At 33.9% G+C, this 21,238-nt stretch overlaps 1 protein-coding gene across 3 annotated transcripts in view; it reads right to left on the minus strand.

The window, feature by feature from the left end:
• The window catches only part of SGCZ (sarcoglycan zeta), a 1,210,518-nt gene that overhangs the window by 489,796 nt on the left and 699,484 nt on the right, over positions 1-21,238 (minus strand). For all 3 annotated transcript variants that reach the window (XM_017961783.3, XM_017961784.3, XM_009212552.4), the window contains exon 2: positions 17,605-17,799. In XM_017961783.3, the coding sequence (XP_017817272.1) occupies positions 17,605-17,799 (195 nt within the window). The remainder of the gene's footprint in view (positions 1-17,604; positions 17,800-21,238) is intronic.

The following is a 21,238-nucleotide window of genomic DNA, read 5'->3' on the forward strand; positions in this document are numbered from 1 at the left end:
TGTTTGTAGTGATGCTGGTCTAAACAAACCTCCTTTGCTGTCAATTGTATAAAATATATCACATACAATTATATACAACACATCATACTTATTAACAACAGCAAAGAGTTATGTTACTGGCTTATGCATTCAGTGTACTATACATTTTATCATTATTTTAGAGTATACCCTTTCTACTTATTAAAAAAGATAGTTAACTGTATAACAGCCTCCTGCAAGTGCTTCAGGAAGCATTGTTCTGGCAACCCAGAAGAACGCATTGTTATTCTAGGGGATGACCGTTCCATGCATCTTATTGGCCCTAAAGACCTTCAGTGGGACAAGATGTGGAAGTGGGAGACAGTGACATTGATTATCCTGATCCTTGTAGGCCTAGGCTAATGTGTCTGTTTGTGTTTTGATTTAAAAAAAAAAAAAAAAAAAAAAAAAAGGCTGGCCGGGCGTGGTGGCTCAAGCCTGTAATACTAGCACTTTGGGAGGCTAAGGCGAGAGGATCACTTTAGGCTGGGAGTTGGAGACCAGCCTGACCAACACGGAGAAACCCCACCTCTACTAAAAATACAAAATTAGCCAGGTATGGTCGCACATGCCTGTAATCCCAGCTACTTGGAAGCTGAGGCAGGAGAATCACTTGAACCCGGGAGGTGGAGGTTGCTGTGAGCTGCCGAGATCATGCCACTACCTTCCAGCCTGGGCAAGAAAAGTGAAACTACATCTCAAAAAAAAAAAAAAAAAAAAAAAAGATTTAGAAAGCAAAAAAGGAAAACAAAGAGGAGAAAATAGAAAAACTTACAGAATATAAACCCAAATACAGCTGTACAATATTTTTTGTGGATTAAGATAACTGTTATTACAAAATAGAAACAAGTTTTGAAAATTAAAAAGTTTATAAAGTATCACAAGTTATAATAAGATAAAGGTTAATTCATTATGGATGAAAGATAAAATTTTCTTATGAATTGAGTGTAGTCAACATATATGATATTTATAAAGTCTACAGTAGTGGGCAGTAATGTCCTCGGCCTCACAGTTACTCACCACTCACTCACTGACTCACCCAGGTCAACTTCCAGTCTTGCAAGCTCCATTTACGGTATATGCCCTATACAGGTATACCATTTTTTTATCATTTATACCATCTATTTACTATACTTTATCCATACTTAGATATGTTTACATACACAAATACCATTGAATTACAATTGCCTGTAGTATCAGTATAGTAACATACTATCCAGGTTTTCAGCCTAGGAGCAAAAGGCTAGACCATATAGCCTAGGCCCTTAGAAGGCTATACTATGTAGATTTGCGTAAGTATACTCTATGATGTTCGTACAAGGATAATGTTGTCTAACAATACATTTCTCAGAATGTATCCCAGTTGTTAAACAACATAGGACAGTATAAATATATCCCAGTAGGTGCAAGAATGAGACCTGATTATAGTGGGAAGGAGAGCCATGTTCTTTCATTCTTATAGTACCAAAGTAAACATAATCAGGATGGCCAAATTTGGCTTCTTTGCACCCAACAGGAAAATACAGGTTGTAAGTTAGCCTGTTTCCTAGGGACTAAATTCATTTTAATATGCAAATAATTGATGAAGAGCATTAAAATACTTATTTATCAGATATCCAATGCTTCATAACTGAAGATTAGGTTCCTATATAGGTATTTCCAGGTTGGTAAGAATTTTTCTTCTTGTGCTTGATACAATTTTTTGCAGATAGACATCAGAAAAGGGAAATATTGCTGGTCTGAAATCAGGTGTATCTTTAGTGAAATATGGATTAATCTCATCTCGGCAGGTTTGAAAGTCTCATTTCATCTTGAATAAATAGTTTGTTAGCTTTGAAAATTGAATACTTATTTCTAATTGTCTTAAGTAAAATGTAGCCAATAGAACAGAAACATGTGTTTTAATTAGCATAGTATTATTTGTAAGTATCATTATTACTTCATAAGATCTGTAAAACATGTAGATTTTCACCGATAACACTTTTTAAATTTTAGTTAGAGAAAAGAAAATAAAGCCATTTTATATCAAACATGGTGGAGTTAAATTCACAGATTTCCAAATACATTTTGCTTTTTATTTTTGGATTATAAAACACGTATTCATTGAATATAAATGACCAAAAACACAAGCAGAGAATTGAAAAAATAAACTTCCAAGAGCACTAATAGGATATTTACTATTTACCATTTAGTTTTTTCTTTAATATCTTTTTCTGATCAATTATTTGTAGAGGCTTGAAGTGATATGGCATACATTATTTTGAATCTCATTTTATCACTTTGTACTATCCTATAAACACTTCTTCAAAACTATTAATATTCCTCAGACAATCAATTTTAATGATTAATTTTACACATAAATGCATTATTGCATCTTTAATTCTTCTCCTTGTTTAGACTTTACATTGCCTGATATAAAAATTAGATGCATTTCTTTGGACATAAATTTTTTTCTTCACCTTTGTAATTACTTTTTAGGGTACATACGTGATATTGTAATTACCCTTTTAAGACCTGATATTCTAAGAATGGTATAAATTTCAAGTTGTTCTTCAAAAACGTCAGGAAAAAAATTCACTTGTATTACCAAATATGGCTAAATAATCATTATGTATTGTCATTATTTTAAATAAGATTTCAGAGTAGTTAACTTCAGATGGTGGGATATCAATTAATTGGAAAGCACATGTGTTTTATATTTGTATCTAAATATGGATACACACACAAGTAGGTATATACACACACATATTTAAGGCAGAGCTTTTGAAACATGTCTTATTTTTGTGACTAAAATTAGTGTTAAAAAAGGAAAAAAAAATTGCTAACTTGCGAAGCTTGAAAGTAGTATTTAAAACACTAACAATGCCAAATGCTGATGGGAATGTGATGCAACAGGAACTGTCATTCATTACTGATGGGAATGCAAAATGGTACAGCCACTTCGGAAGACAGTTGACAGTTTCTGGCAAAACTGAAAATACTCTAACTATGTAATTTAACAACTGTGCTTCTTTGTATTTACTCAAAGAAGTTAAATACTTATTTCCATACAAATATCCACATGTGGACATTTGTGATAGCTGTACTTATAATTAACAAAATCTGGAAGCAAGCAAGATGTTCTCAATTAGGAGAGTGCATAAAAAACTATGGAACGTCTAGATGACGGAATATTATTCAGTGCAGAAAAGAAATAAGATATCAAGCTCTAAAACGATATGGAGAAACTGTAAAAGGAACTGCTAATTGAAATAAGCCAGTCTGAAAAGGCTACATACTGTGTGACTCCAACTATACGGCATTCTGGAAAGGGTAGAACTTTGGAGAGAGTAAAATATCTGTGGTTGCCAGGGGTTAGAGAGGAGAATGATGAGCAGGCAGAGCACAGAGATTTTTAGGGCAGTGAAACTATTCTATAATGGACTATAATTGTGGATTCCTGTCACACATCTTTCAAACCCACAGAATGTTTAATACAAAGAGTGAAGTTTAATACAAAGAGTGAAGCTTAATATAAACCCTGGACATTGGGTGATACTGATGTGATGTGTCAGTGTAGGTGCATCCATTGTGACAATGGATCACGGGTATGGGATGCTGATAGTGGTGTGGACTGTGGTTGTGAGATGGCAGTGAGTATACAGAACATCATTGTACTCCCCATTCAATATTGTTGCAAAACTAACACTGCTCCAAAACCTGAAGTATATTTCACACCCTTTAAAAAAGTATTTCACTGTTGTTTTAGTTTGCATTTTTAGGATACTAGTGAAGTGGAGTCTATCCATTCCCTGAATTTTGATGGCACTTGTGACTTTCTCTGGCCAGTATAATGCCAGATGTTGAGGCACACCAGTTTTGCGTCTAGGCATCTACGGATCTTACATATTTCTATACCTTTTCTTGGAACTTTAAATCTGCTTAAAATGGATAGTGTACTGGAGGATGAAAGACATGAAACTCAATCACTGAAGCCAACAGTGTAATTATTGTCAAATGTACAAATGAGGCCATTTAAACCAGCTAGCCCCAAGAGGAGCAGAAAGTTTACTGCAGACCCATAAAGGAGACCCTGCCAACATCAGCTAAACATGCAGGCGCTGCCCAATTCACCTACAGATTCCTGAGCTAAATGAACGTTCATTAATGTAAGCCACTGAGATTCGTGATTTTTACAAACCATTCTGGCAATGGATAGCTGATACATTCTACCTACTTAAAATGCTGTTATTATACAAAAAGTTGAGCATGCCTATAATTTCATAGACTATTGAAACACTTGTGTGATATACTATTTTTTTATTTGCATGAAGGTCGGCAAAATTATAGAAAGTACCCTTACTGTATAATTTTATTAGAAATTAATATGATATTGATAGGAGATAATGAATCTCAAGAAAAAATGTGGCAACAGAGTATGAAATAATGTTTACAAAGACATTAAACTATTATCATTGAAAAATTAGTAGAAAAAAATTAATTTTGTTTCTCCATAAAAATGTATGAGAACTTATATGTGAATTTATTAAATAATTTTCAAATAAGAGAATATTGCCAGGTAGGAAAATTGCCTTTTGGCTCAATGAACTTATGAATAATATCAACAGAAGAATGGTTCCTAAGGAGGCGGAACAAATTTGGTCTACGTGTTAGATTATTAAGGATTCATACACTAACTAATTCACTTGTTAACTACGTTAAATTGCAAAACAAAAATTTAAATGTAGAGATAGATACTAATACGTATCTCATAGGAATGTCAGAAAAGAAACAGATGAAGCACACTTTCAGGAGTACTTCGTTTTCCTTCTTGACTAACATTAGTATTCTGTTTCTTCAGGTGCCTTTACATACATTTATAAAAGCTGTTGCCGGGCATGGTGGCTCATGCCTATAATCCCAGCACTTTGGGAGACCGAGGTAGGCGGATCACGAGGTCAGGAGACCGAGACCATCCTGACTAACACCGTGAAACTCTGTCTCTACTACAAATACAAAAACAAAAACAACAACAACAAAAATGTAACCGGGCGAGGTGGCGGGAGCCTGCAGTCCCAGCTACTCGGGAGGCTGAGGCAGGAGAAGGGCGTGAATCCGGGAGGTGGAGCTTGCAGTGAGCAGAGATCGCGTCACTGCACTCCAGCCTGGGCGACAGAGAGAGACTCCATCTCCAAAAAAAAAAAAAAAAAAAAAAAAAAAAAAAAAAAAAAAAAAAGAAAGAAAAGCTGTTATAGTCTAATGTGAATTTTGTTTATTTTATGTGGTGCACTAATTATTCGACAGCAAAGCTCTCAGAGAAACATAAAGTGCCAATATTTATTTTAAGTCATCAATCAGGAATGAAACACATTTAAAGTAAACAATTGAAAAATAGGCTCCATTGATAAAATTGCGACATACTAGGAGCCGGATTAAAATGCATATTATAATAGAGATAGATGCATTTTAAATGTTGTTTAAGCAATTATATTGCTTTGTAAAATCATGTATATTGGACAATAATTCACGTCAAAAACAAACACCTCACTTGGTAATGCATACACAAACTCACACCTATGTAGGTCACATATAAATAGATATTTAGACTTCATACTTCCTTTCATTGAATTACACTAGTAAGAAAAACCTTGTCCATTTATGTAAAGGATTTTAACAAATGTTAGATGCTGTAGCAGTTTAGTTTAAGTCAAGAAAGAATAAACAGATATCAGAGCTAACAGAGGCTTAGCATATTTGAAAATGTCCTAAGCCCAAAAGAATACAAAAGTTTTGATGGAAAAATATGTAAATTGTGAGAAAGCAAATATGGATTCTTTCTATGGCATAATTTGATTACAGAATTTGAAAGACAAGATGAATTACTGTTAAATACTCTTAGAGATGTGTCATGTCCCATAACCAGTGTTTTGGGGAATGGAGTGGTTGCCTACCCCAAAGCTGCAACTATCAGCAGATACAAAGAGCCCCTAGCACAGAGTAATTATTTGCAAGAGGGCTTTAATGGTGATTTCCCAGCAATATTAAAAAACACTGACACAGACTGAAAACTAAATCTAATTTTAATACATGGTAGAAATACTTATTAGGTCTGAGGATGAGTTTACTAAGTAGCAGTAAAAAGGGCAGTGATGCTGTTATTATTCAAAATAATAAATTCGTAGAAATTCTTGCCCAATAATATTATATTTATTAAGATAATATTGTTTTTGCTTGGAAACAACAAATAAGACAATATTTCAATTATACTTTTGAAAAGCAAATGCTATTTTTTTTTTTACAAAATAGCAAAAACATAAAACCTTCTTAAGATTACTACTTTTATTTCATTTTAAAACTTAAAATTCTCTTTCTAAATGTCCTACTAAAGGAGTCATATTATTTAAGATATACTATATGCTATTACTTGCAAAAATAAGTTTATATGTGGAGATAACACACATATTTCATTAAGTTCAGTGTGATTTAATCTATTCTATATCCTGGCTATTAGCCATCCAGAAGGGAAAATGGTTTTAATTTTCTGGACTTCTGTCACTTTTTATAGGTAAAAAAAGGGCACTGAACTAAAGGTTCCTACCCTCCCCCACTCTAGTCTACTGTACAATATATCAAACCTATCAACAAGTCTGTAATTTCTGTATTTTTTTATTCCACAGCTAATTTTCATAATCCTTCATTTTCTCTGGCAACATTTCTAGTACTCTAATGAACTTCATTTTGCACTTGCTATGTATGATTTTGTGATTTATCTTATGCCACAATTCTTACAGTTTATTTCAGGAAAAAAGGACTTATCACTTGGTAGTTGTTTCCACTTGGATAAAAATGACTGAATTTTTCTTTATAAAGTCAAGGAAAGGAAATGTACTGCCGGGCTAAGACTAAGCATGAAAGATTTCATCTGAGAGGGACAATTTGTCAGAAAATCATGAGGAGGTGCATACGGAAGGGTATAATGGAAGCAGTCTTGCAACATTAACGATATCATTCACTCTCATCAATCCTGTAAAAAATCCACACACACCACACTGAGGGGCAGTGCAGTCTCCGCTGCTGATTCTCACAGGCAGAGCTGTAGTTATGCCCTAGAAGGTGGAGCCCTGTCTCATCTCCAGGGAAGCGCTATGATGGGTGTCCTGAGGAATGAACTGGGAAAACAGAAATGGCAGCTCAGAAAGGTGGACAAAAACTAAGGGCTTAAATCACCTTCAGAATGCTTTCTTATCATGGGCAATGAGTTACTACTCAGCGAAATATAGTTTAACGAGTGCAAAGACTAAATTGCAATCACAGGGATAAAACAGCTTTCTGAAAATCATTCTTTCTTTTATAAAGGTGCCATTAATAAATGCCATTGTGCTATCCAGAAATTAAACCTATGCCCGCTCTGCTAAACTCAAAAGTGTAGTCATACTTGGCACTTACAGAGCAGTTTTAACCATTCTAATTACACAGTAACTATGAGAGATTAGGTACATTCTTCTATTTAATTAATAAAGTTTCAGGGCATTAAAATATATTTTGCCCAAGTTCAAAATATAATTAATAAGCGGTAATATTGTATTTATATATGTAATGGTGTTATATGAAAGCACTGAGTTACACCATGTAAAGGAAGTAAACCATTTAATGAAGAATATTTTTAAAAAGAATTTAAATATAAATTTAGTAGCATTAATACAACGAAATGTGGTGGAATATCTGAAACTATACAGCCCATGCTTTTAATCTTGTTCATCAGTGTGACCTTGGGAAGTTTATTTAATTTCCCTAAGTTTCTGCTTTTTCATCTGCCAAAGGGGATTCAATATTTGCTTTGTAGTGTTATTGTGAAATCCCATAAACCTTGGTCTATAACGCATATAATCTTTCTGAAAAAAACCACCTGCTAAATAAATATGGGCTCTCTGGCATCTTAAACTTTCCTCTCTTATTTAAATGGTTATAGCCTGACGGTTATAATTCAGGGTATTTTACAAAAGAATTCAGAATGTAATATCTTAATCAGGTAATAATTTGATAATCTGTTCATTAAAGAAACTCAATATTTAGAATCAATACAGAAATTCCAATCTATTATCCAGATAATTTGTAAGTATTACATTTTCAAGATGTTTCAAAAGAAGATTAGCTCTCTCTGACAGATAAGCTCCCTCATTCAGACAGGCCAGAAAGGTTGCTGACAGGTGATACAGGTTTTCATAATCTGCTTAGTGTCATCAAAATAACAATGATGGTTGACAGCTCAACTGTTCCTCTTAGAAGTTTATGTAAACGCTTTTTATATCTCAGCACTAAATTAGAATTTCGTAAAGAATCTTTTTTATGCCTTCATCAAGGACAGAAGACATTTTTCCTGGCAAAATGTACCATATAGAATAACTTTCCTTAGTCACAGCTAATAATGCTTGGAAATAATATTTGTTCTTACACTTTACTGGCACTAATTGAGTGTTTACTCTAAGGTCTGTTTTAAAGAGGTTTTGTAAGTGTTCACTCACTTAATGCTTCGAATATCTTCATGAGATCAACATCATTATCACCGTTTTACAGAAGAAGAAATGAAGTCAGAGAGGTTGAAAGCAATCAGCACAAGGTAACCCTGTTAAGAAGCTAGTACTGGAGCCATAATGTGAATCAGCTGTTTGCCTCCAGAGCTCATGTCCAAAATCTTCGATCAGGTTAACATCATCAATTTTGTTAATATCATCTGTATTTACAAGATTATAAACTCCTTCACTTATTTGTTAATGCATATTTATTGAGATCCTTTTATGTGTCTAGGTTTTATGCTCTACCTTAATAGAAAGAGTCAGTTTCGTTCACATGGTGGATAGAACCTTAGTGAAGATGGAAGGTTCCTCAGACATGGATAAGTCTGATAATGATAGTATATGTTGTTAATTAGTTGTTAGTATATATCAGGTACTTCAGGAACACTTTTCTTATTTTAATTCTTTTGATTTCTACATCAGCCTGATGAAATAGATTGCACCCATTCTACAGGGGAAGAAACTGAGCCACAGTTTAAATATAGTTTAACCAGTGCACAGTTTAAATAACTTGCACTCGGTAATAGAGCTAATAAATGGGAAAGCCAGGACTTGGATAAAAAGGTTTAGCTCCGGGGTCTATACTTTGAACCACTGCTTCAAGGCTGGTTGGAGACGGTTTTAGCAGTACCAGCAACCTAATGAATTTTTGCAATCAACACCAATTTTGTACAAGAAAATACCCCACGGGCAGGGAAGACAGGGTCCTGTTTATTCCCTGGCTATATAACATTTACGAATATAAAAATGAATTCATTTTATGTTCTTAAATTGTTGCATATAAAAAAATCCTGATTTATTTGTGGGCTTTTGAGAAAAATGAATGCTTACAGGTGAAAGTATGAGATTCTGAATTTTTAAAAGTTGGAGTCATGTTCTATCAAAATTCCATGAGAAATACACATAACAAAACATACACCCCTGATTTTATCCCTGTGAGCTACTTACATAAAATTTCTCCTGTTTTCTAATTTCTGCTGTTACTGACCTTTTTCAGCTTTCATTCAGCAACTGAAAATTAGGTTATAATTAGTGGGGGCTTATTTTGTTTGGTGTATGTGCCTGTGCATGGGTATGTGTATTTTTAAACATCAAAGTGAGTTCAGAAAAATCACAAATATCCTGCATATGAGACCAAATTGGGTCAGCAATTTTCTCAAGAAATTGTTGTACTCTATTGATTTCAACTGTTAAATGAAGAGGTATCTGATTTTGCTGGGCAGGTTGAAGCTATACTGCAGTTGGTGAGGCTGGAAGTCTTGAAACACAGTTATTTTCTCTTCCTGCTTAAGGCCAGATTACTTTTTCTAGAGGGGTTGTAAAGAAGTGTTAGCACAGAGGCTCTGGTGGTTGGTAGTAATTTACCAGTTAATTGCTGGCTAATGTCACCTCTTAATTACCAGCGTATCTTGCCTTAAGGTAGAGTAGTATAGAAAATAGCGACTTTAAGTAAAATTCAAGTGTGTGTCTGTGTGTGTGTGTGTGTGTGTGTGTGTCTAAAAAAAAAAAGACAGGTTTTACAGTAGTTATCACTGAGGAAGTCAGACAAAGCTAGTAATTGGAGCTTCAAAGGACTGTACTTTCACTGAAAAACTATCTTACCAAAGTGCTTTTGGATTTGGAGAGAAACTATGCTGTTTTTCTTCCTATCAGGGGAAGCTAGCCACCCTAGATGAAAGATGTGAACAGACTTGAGTAATGCCACTTTGTTCATAGGAGACGAGTACATTCAGCTAAAAACGGGAACGGATCAGAATCTGAAATAGTTTACTGAGAGGACAAGTGAAAAAATTCAAACATTAAATTTGAAGATCCCTCTACTGAAAGTGAATTACACTTTTAAAATTTAAAAATAGTCACCGAAAAATAATGTATCACCTACTACGTGCTCAACCAAGATATCAAGATAAATAAGAACAGCTTCTGCTCCTTAGCGAATTTACACTTCAAAGGAACAAGGAAATGGGGGGAGGTGGATAGAGGAGAAGAGGTACATATTTGGATGAATCATATAATTTTATTTCTAATACAACATAGTAAATCCTATCACAGAGATCACAGAGATAAGATATATGAACACAGACATATATCAATACAGACAAATAAAAGAATAAATCTGCCAGAAAAGGCCACATAAATAAGGAAAGAAACAAGTAAACAAGGAAGATTATTATGAGGTAGATAGATGATCAGATTTGTAGATAAGGAGGTAACAAGTTAGTTTAGCTGGGAATTAATTGTTAAGAATTAAGTTGGTAAGGTCAATAAAAGAAACTCCTACAGGTTGCTAGTGGTGGTATAAACTGATATAATCACATTGGGGAAAAAAAGGTGGCATTAAAGGTTAAGATTCCTAGACTTCCTTCTAGACGTTAGAACCTACAGAAACTCTTGTACTTGTGCAAATGTAATGACCAACATTGAACGTAGAAGAATGTTCATAAGATCATTGGTTGTGACAGCAAATTAAACAACAAAAATACATTGGAAACAACTTAGGAGAAGAGATAAATCAATGAGATTTGTTCATTCAAAAAAATGTATAGCAGTAAATAAATGAATTACAGCTGCACAATATAATGGTTGAATTGTATACGAGGAAATATGCATACACATGCACATAAATATAAATATTTAGATTTATGCATTTATTTTATATGATTTATATAAATAATTCATACAAAATTTATATTTATACATTAAACAGGCATATAAATATAAATATTTATGCATATAAATATGCATAAATAAAAGCAGGAAAAGTATTCAGGATTGTGGTTATCTACATAGAGTTACAAGATATTGGTCAAGTTTGCTTTTTCTTTTGTGGGATGAAATATTTCATAATAGTTTAAAGTGTCAATGATGACAGCAGGTTGTACTACTGCTACGTGGGATCTAAATGCAGGATCTGCTGAAAGTTATGAAACTTGGTGTTCTGAATCCAAAACTGTTTTTTCCCACTTAATAAATACCATTGCATAGACCAGAGGAGCATCTCCTGTGCTTATGAGGTCTTAGCCAGCAATAGGAGACCTGGGATTGCTGGTAGTCTTTGCCATCAATTCTTCCCAACTCAGGATGGCCGTTTAGAAGGACATACCTCACAGTGCCATAAAAAATTAGCTGCCTCTCAGTGCAGATAATATCAAATATCATATTCATTCCAAAATTACTTATTCAGGGCTGATTATCTGGCAGGCACTGTCTTCCACCTTGGGAAAAGAGAAGTGGGAAAAATGTTAAAAATCCTGGCCATATAGAGTGTCCATTCAGTCTGGGCAAGGGGAAACAGACACTAAACAAGGTAATATAAAAAGAAACTGTCTTGTGATGAACATGCTAGGGAGAGGAGGAAAAAGAAATTAAAAACGAATGAAGCCAGTGTGTATTTCAAGTTTTAACTTTATATATGACTATCCACATCTATCAATTCTAGATAAGACATAAAATGCACTGGGATAAGGACACAGCTTTTATAAATAGAGCTGGCTGGATAAATGCAGATGGAGAAGTTCATTCAAAAATTATCATCACAGCCGAGTGCAGTGGCTCATGCCTATAATCCCAGCATTTTGGGAGGCTGAGTCGGGCAGATCACTTGAGGTCAGGAGTTTGAGACCAGCCTGGCCAACATGGTGAAATCTTGTCTCTACTAAAATACAAAAATTATCTAGGTGTGGTGGCAGGTGCCTGTAATCCCAACTACTCGGGAGGCTGAAACAGGAGAATCACTTGAACTCGGGAGGCGGAGGTTGCAGTGAGCCGAGATCATGCCACTGCACTCCAGCCTGGGCAACCGAGCAAGACTTCAGCTCAAGTTTAATATATATATACACACACATACACACACACACACATACACACATACATTATATATATATATATATATGTATTTTATATATATTCTTATTAGAGGGTAAAATGAAGAACTGTGGGAATATCTTATTTTTGGAAGGCATGGTAACTAATGATAACATACTGCATATATACTGTAGCCATCTTCAGTAGATCCATACTTGCTATGAGAAATGCCACTGGATTAATGATGAAGATAAAAAAATTGATTTGGTGAAAAGAATAATGTAGATATGCGATACTTTATTTAACAAGGTATTTGAAAGAACACAGGAATTAAGACTCAAAAAATGTATAGTTTATTTTAAAATGTTAGCTTGAAGACAGAAGGGAGAAAAGTAAATATGGTAACTCTCAACTTTAGAAAGGTACACTAAACGGAAACAAATGTTTTCATCCTGCAAAAGAAAAAGCAAACTTTACCAATATCTTGTAACTCTATGTATATAACCACAATCCTGAACACTTTTCCTGCTTTTATTTATATTCCTGTTTAATGCATAAATATAAATTTTATGTAAGTTAATTATTTATATAAACAAAATGGGATGAAAAAATAAATAAGAATTACTCTGGTTTGTAGCTATAAAGGGAAAGCTATCTTGAAAGGATTAATATTATTATAAACATATAATTATGGTTATGTAATACACATGATATCTGAAATGAGGAAAAGTGACAACCAAAGAAAGCAAAGCGGTTACATACAGATCTCCCTTACATATTCTGATTTTTAGACTTTTTAAAAATGTTATCAAAGATCTATGTGCATGTATGTGTGCATATGACGTATATGAGAATATATGCTGGTCTTGGAACATTAAAAATTCCTGTCCAATTGAAATAATGGAATCAGAATACCATATTTGAAGCTGTATTCAAGGAATTGCTAACAGAACATCATTTAAGAGAGTAGAATGATGGTCAGCAGAGGCTGGGAATGGTAGTGGAGGTGGGGAAAGTGTAGATAGTAAGTTGGCACAAAAATCTAGTTAGAACAAATAAAATCTAGTATTTGATAGCACAAAGGGTGACTAGAGTCAACAATAATTTACTGTACATTTTCAAATAATGAAAGGAGTATAATTGGATTGTTTGTAACACAGAAGATACATGCTTGAGAAAACAGATACTCCATTTACCCTGATGGGATTATTACACATCATATGACTTTATCAAAATATCATATGTACCCTATAAATATGTACCCCTACCCACAAATTAAAAAATAATAAAATTTAAAAGATATTTGAAAATAATAAAACTATACAGTGATTTAATGAGATGATTTGCTTATCACTGAAAGGAGGGTTTAAGCAGATGCCAAGTGACCAAATGGAGAAAATACTGTAAAATCACCTCTTGTAATATTTAGATAGTTGTTCTAAAATTTCCCAATTCCTTTTCAATCCAAAATGACGATGATATTCAATTATTTTCTTGGGATTTTCTTTCAGCCAACTGTCAACCCACTGATCATGCAAGATTTCTTTTCCCAGTTTGTTCAATTAATCAATTGCTTCAATTATTACCCAAGTCTAGGTATTCCTGACTTCTCTCTAAGTCACGGCATTCATGAATTTGCTCTCCTCATTTGCTTAATAAATATTACTTATATTTTCTTTTTTTTTTTGCTGGCTAGTTAGCATATCTAACAGAATTATATCAGCCAGAGGCCGCCAACCCTTAGTTGGTACTTTTGTTCTTAAAATCAGTACTTTATTATTGTAACAATCTTCAATTCTCAAATATAGAACTAATTTACTTAGAATAAATGTTGAGCCTAGAAAATAATACTGACTCAGTAGAATGCCTGGATTTGATAGACCTGCTAGGCTAGTCTATTAGCTAAACCACAAAGATGTTATAGTAATCAACCAAATAGCAACTGATAACATGGAAATGGGTTGTACCGACCTCAACAAATTGAAGTTTTAAAATTTCCCTCTTCAACATATATTTTATATATATATATATATATATATATATATATATATATGAATTTCCCTCTTCAACTAACTTCAAAATTTCAAAATTTTCCCTCTTCAACATATATATATATATGAAATAGTATATATATATGTATATATACACACACCTGCTCTCATAGCCAGGAGATTATTTATTTCTATCTTAATTCTTTCATCCTGTATTATAAAGTCATTTCCTTTTTTTTTTTTTTGTTTTCTACAACTGAGTATCTCAAAAAGCAGAATAATTTTATTTTCTACATAATGAAAAACACAAATTATTTCCAAAAATACAAGGGCATATCAATCATACACATCATGCACAATATCAGTCACAATGATGGACTTCAACAAACAGCATAAAACATGTTGGCAGCTATCCTTGCTATGCTAAAAATATTGCTATGCTAAAAATATTTTATCAATATTTTGATAAAAATAACATGCCCAGTTTGCTCAAATAAAAGATGTTAACAGCCACAGATTTCTATGTGTTGGATAGCAATAGTTATAATGAAAGTGAAATGCATTTTGTGCGGATCAATAGTACTCCCCAAACAACTGACACATTATTTTCTACTTCTTACTATAGTATGGCAACTAGTCTTTGGTATTCTCTGTAGATATGAAAACAAACACAATGCACTAGTAAAAACATAAAATTGGTTTTATTTTACTGCTCTGATGGAAGAGGATTACAAATTATTTAACACCCTTCAAGTATATACAACATAATCTCCAGTATTCAGGATTACTAAAGTCTGTAACTACATAAGGATTTCTGAATTATTTCTGAACAACTACGAATGACTACAATGAGCTAGAAAGTGTGTTATCTTACAAAGAGTGTGTTACCTTACAGTGTGATACATTTCTGGAAACTTTATCTGTGCATTTTACTTTAGCTACATGCAAATAGTTTTTGTGGCTGAAGGAAGGACAGTTTTCCTTCTGATTATAAAAAGGTCAAAACATATTTTTTCAAAAGACATGCCTCAAAGGAAAATGTAAAAACAAATAAATAAATAAATACCAACACTCCTATGGAAACAACCCCTTTTAATTATCCCCAGGACCATGTTGCATTATATTTTACATTCTGGCCAGCTGAGGTTCAAATTAAATAGCTCCATGGGTGACAGGAACCCTGGGGCCCTTGAGGATCCTGAGGACACAGGCGACTGTGTCAATGATTTCCCAGGGATGGCTTATCCAGCCTTGGTGTCAGCATGGGGCAAAGTATTCGGAGTCTGATGCATGTAGCCATGTAATTACACATTTAAGTATATTTTTCTAATTAATTTAAATATGCCTGAAAAGCTTACAAGGTTTGAACCTGAAAATTCCTGGGGTTGAGTCATTGGATGGAATCAATGCTCCCTGAAGTGAGAGACCTGGTCCCATCATTCATGAGCTTTTGAAAGATGCCTTTTGATAGAGAAAATCATATTACTGAAATTTCAAAATTTGAAGAATATGCTTTACCTCTTTTATAATATTAATTTTTAGTTAAAAAATGAGGCTGAAAATGTTTTCAGCAACTGATAGTCTGGTTGCTATTTAAAGTAGCACAAAAGAAGGTGCAGGAGCATAAACATTGTTCCTACCATATGATCAATGACCCCTGAAGGACACCCAGACAGTAGTCAGAGAAGTTAGGAGCAGAGTTGAGAACATAAACATGATGGCTAGAGTTGTTGATATTTGCGTCAAAATATTCCCAAATGCGAGGGCAAAGTGAGCCAACTTTTAGATAAAGAAGAGATTCAGATGCATTCCCAGAGAATCTCATAAGTGAGAATGTACCTACTAGCCTTCAATTCAACCTCTAGCCACCCACAAGTGGCCTCATGCCTTGATCCCTGGCCTGAGACCCATATCCGTGTCTAGGCAACAGTTACTATTTTCTGACTCTGCAAAAACATTGACTCCTACCCAACTTTTCTTTGCCTTTAGTTTCTTATTTGATGAATACTCTTCAAAATTATAATTTATTGGAAAAAAAAAAAGGAACCATGGCTCATTTCCCTCCACGAGCACATGCTGGTGTATCTTGATGTGCACAGTGACAGTGTTTCTTCTCCGGAAGGTTAGGCCACCTGCCCGCCCAGGCTCCTTACACACATAATTGTGACGCCTTGCAACACGGACTGAAGCTAGCGTCATTTTCTCTTTTGAGATTCTGTTTCTGAGTTAGAATCAGGTGTCAGTGAAGTCAGAAAGAGACAATTCTTGCTAAATCAATACCGAGTGGGGTTTAAAAAGCAAACAAACAAACCATAAACAGCCCAGTATAGGAAGTTAAACAGCCAGCTTTAGACTCACTCCTGAGGATGCAGAGTTCTAAAGAATAATAGCAGTCTGGTCAGCAAGTGAAAGATACTTGCTTATATGTGAAGATATCTGAGGTCCCCAAGCAAAGGCAGAATCGTCTAAAAGTAGAGTAGAAAAACTGAAGGCATCAGTCAAAAAATATAAAATGAGCCAAACTGGACTTTGCTGAAGCCACTGAATTTTTCCAGATAACTCATGCTCATAAATTTATTATAAACATTCAGTAAACTGCAGCAAACTTCATTAACACATTATACTATCATTTTGTAATTAGTTATTTTTATAAAAGAGTTATTTAATTTCTGGTTGATCTTCCATTTATGAGGGATGTGCTATGAAAGAATAGGGTCACCATCTGATGGCAATTATAGGCATTAGTCAATGTAGTTCAGGAGAAATTCCAGGCTTTTAGATTCAGTCATGCAGTATGTTACATAGAAAGCAGATATACAGAGATATAGAGGTATATATGTTAAATGAAGTAATTCAAAGGCACATGATTTATAATATTAATATTAAGTTTAATGTGAAATATCACTTCTAAAAACAGATTCATTTCTTAAATTTTAAGGCACAGTAAGCAATATTCATACTTACTGATTAAGTGTTCTTCAAACATTCTAATGAATCAATGTGCTATGCTGTCTTGTGATCTAAATTTCCCATACTTAAATGGCAGGTAGTAATAGTATATGTCTGTCAGGACTAAACCTACTGAATGTAGTCTTAAAATAAAATATTATTGTCTTTTGGATTTAAAAACACACTTGTAAATATTGATATGAATAACCTTTGATTAAAAAATTAAAGTAACAGAGCTAGATTGTCTTTGAACCAAGAGCAATAAGATGTAAAATCATAGTGGTACTTACCACAGTGAAATTCATAACTTTCAATATCCATATTGTCATGGCTAAGTTAACTATCATGGTAACCAACAGCAGAAGGACAAAGAAGTATAAGCACCTCTTTCGCCATCCATAAATTCCCACTGGATAAAGTTGTGCATTCTCAGTCCTTGGCAGGTTATTCTGTTGGGTTGCTAGTATGTATTGTTCTCGTGTCATCTGAAAAAGAAAAAAGAAAGTAAGAGAAAGAAGGAAAGAAAAGAAGCATTAAAAAAAATAAACACATGATTTTTTCAAAACAAAAGATACAATGTACCTTAAAATAATTGGCAGTGAGCATTCAAATAACTATTGTTGTGTAATTAAAATGTTATAGAAATCTTCGAATCACTTTCTTCAATATAGTTTTTTAGGGATGTTTAATTCATTGTTATATCCACAATATATATATTATTTCCAGTCAGATTTGTCCCATTTCAACAGTCAGCTTTTCTCTTGGGATGCTCAGGTCTACCTCCAGTTACCAGTAACCAAAGAACTCTACTCATATCCAAGTGATATAGTTTGGATCTGTGTCCCCACCCAAATCTCATGTTGAATTGTAATCACCAATGTTGGAAGTGGTGCCTGGTGAAAGGTGATGAGATCATGGCAGTGAATTTTGCCCTTTGGTGCTGTTGTGGTAATAGAGTTCTCATGGGACTTGGTTGCTTACATGGGTGGCACCTCCCCGCTCTCTCTTGGACCTGCTCCTGCCACGTAAGATGTGTCTTTTTCCCCTTTGCCTTCCGCCATGATTGTAAGTTTCCTGAGGCCTCCCTAGAAGCAAAAGCCGCTGTGCTTCCTGTACAGCCTGATGAACTAGGAGCCAATTAAACCTCTTTTCTTTATAAATTACTCAGTCTCAGGTATTTTTTTTATACCAGAGCGAGAATAGATGGATACACCAAACTACTCTTAGACTATGCTTTACCTGTTCTTTGCGGTAGATATTGACTGTAGCACTGGGATTTTCTGTACCTTTCTCTAAAAATGCAGGATACAAATGGTTCAGTATATATGCTTCAGTAAAAATATTAGTATATTTGCAAAAACCTATGGAAAGAAAATTCACATTTGTGTGGGTTCATGTAGACAATAGCTATCAAATTAAAAGTTTTATTTAGAATTATGTTGGTTATTTTAGTTGTATTTCAATGAGTTATCAGAAAAAAAAATTAACTTTAAGAACACTATATATTGTACTATACTATTTCATAATGTAATGAAATTAGAAGTCAGTTCTGAAAAAGTAAAAATGATATTCTTTGATAATGCATAAATTCAGGTTCTAGAATTAATTCTTTCAATAAGCAAATAGATTTTTTACTGTCTTATACAACTTAGAAATAAGGATAAGAAGACTAAAACAATATGAATAAGCATTGATTATGTCTTAAGTGTACAATTTTCAGAATAAGTAATTTATTATCAGAGGGATGGAAACTGATTTTTATAAAATATGATTTGCTATAGGACAGTAATTTTTCATTATTATTTCTTTAGGTTTTTCTCAGATTGCTTTTATACTTATTAAATGACTAACCTAACAGAAATACTTCTGAATAAATTATATGCAAATAAAAATAATATTAATAAGTAATAAATTATGTTACACAATATAAAACATATGTACTGTAAAATTATCATTATAGTGTTCATTGACTCAATCCTACTGTAGATAAAATGTTGAGATTTTTTTTTCCATAGGTTTTTGGGAAACAGGTGATATTTGGTTACATGAGTAAGTTCTTCAGTGGTGATGTGTGAGATTTTTTATGCATCCATCACCTGAACAGTATATACTGAACCCAATTTGTAGCCTTTTCTCTTTCACCCACTTCTCACATTTCCCCCTGAGTGCCCAAAGCCCAATGTATCATTCTTATTCTTTTGCATCCTCACAGCTTTCTCCCACTTATGAGTGAGAACATGCAGCGTTTGCTTTTCCATTCCTAAGTTACTTTTACTTCTTAGAATAATAGTCTCCAATCCTATCCAGGTTGCTGTGAATGCCATTCATTCATTCCTCTTTATGGCTGAGTAGTATTCCACTGTACATATATATACCACAGCTTATTGACTGATGGGCATTTGGGCTGGTTCCATATTTTTGTAATTGTGCATTGTGCTGCTATAAACATGAAAGTGAAGTGTCTTTTGTGTATAATGACTTCTTTTTCTCTGGGTAGGTGCCCAGTGGTGGGATTGCTAGGTCAAATGGTAGTTCTACTTTTAATTATTTAAGGAATCTCCCTGCTATTTTCCATAATGGTTGCACTAGTTTACATTACTACCAGTGGTGTAGAAGTGTTCCCTTTTCATTGCATCTACACTGATGCCTACTGCTTTTTGATTTTTTGATTATGACCATTTTTGAGGTAGTAAGGTGGTATTGCATTGTGGTTTTTATTTGCGTTTCCATGATCATGAGTGATGTTGAGTATTTTTTCGTATGTTTGTTGGTCATTTGTATATCTTTTTTTTTTTTTTTGAGAATTGTCAATTTATGTCCTTAGCCCACTTTTTGATAGGATTTTTTTTTTCTTGCTACTTTGTTTGAGTTCCTTGTAGATTCTGGATAATAGTCTTTTGTTGGATGTATAGATTGTGAAGATTTTTCTCCCACTCTGTGGGTTGTCTGTTTACCTTCCAGAGTGCTCCTTTTGTCATATAAAAGCTCTTCAGTTTAAGTCCTAGCTGTTTATCTTTGTTTTTATTGCATTTGCTTTTGGTCTCTTAGTCATGAAATCCTTGCTTAAGTCAATGTCTGGAAGGGTTTTTCCAATGTTATCTTCTAGAATTTTCATAATTTTGGGTCTTAGATTTAAGTCCCTGATACATCTTGAGTTGATTTTTGTATAAGGTGGGAGATGAGGATCTAGTTTCATTATCCTACACATGGCTTCCCAATTATCCCCACACTATTTGTTGAATAAGGTGTCCTTTCCCTACTTCGTGTTTTTGTATGTTTTGTTGAACACAAATAGACAATCTAAGGTCACACCTCAAGGAACTAGAGAAACAAGAAAAACCAAATCCAAACCCAGCAGAAGAAAGAAAATAACCAAGATCAGAGCAGAAGTAAATGAAATTGAAACAAACAAACAAAAATACAAAAGATACAAAAGATAAATGAAACACAAAGCTGGTTCTTTGAAAAGATAAGTTAAATTAATAGACCATTAGCAAGATTAACCAAGAAAAGAATAGCGAAGCTCCAAATAAGCACAATTAGAAATGAAATGGGAGATAATACACTCAACACCACAGAAATACAAAAGATCATTTAAGGCTTCTATGAACACTTTATGTGCATAGACTATAAAACCTAGAGGACATGGATCAATTCCCAAAAAGGTACAACCTTCCTATTTTAAGTCAGGAAGAATTAGAAACCCTGAACAGACCAATAATAAGCAGTGAGATTGAAACTGTAATAAAGTTACCAACAAAAAGAGTCCAGGATCAGTGGGATTCACAGCCGAATTCTAACATATTAAAGAAGAATTGGTATGAATCCCGTTGACATTATTCCAAAAGACAGAGAAAGAGGGAGCGGGTCACAGTGGCTCACACCTGTAATCTCAGTACTTTTGGAAGCCAAGGCAGGTGGATG

This window comes from Papio anubis, chromosome 8 (assembly GCF_008728515.1).
Source record: "Papio anubis isolate 15944 chromosome 8, Panubis1.0, whole genome shotgun sequence".
NCBI lineage: Eukaryota > Metazoa > Chordata > Mammalia > Primates > Cercopithecidae > Papio > Papio anubis.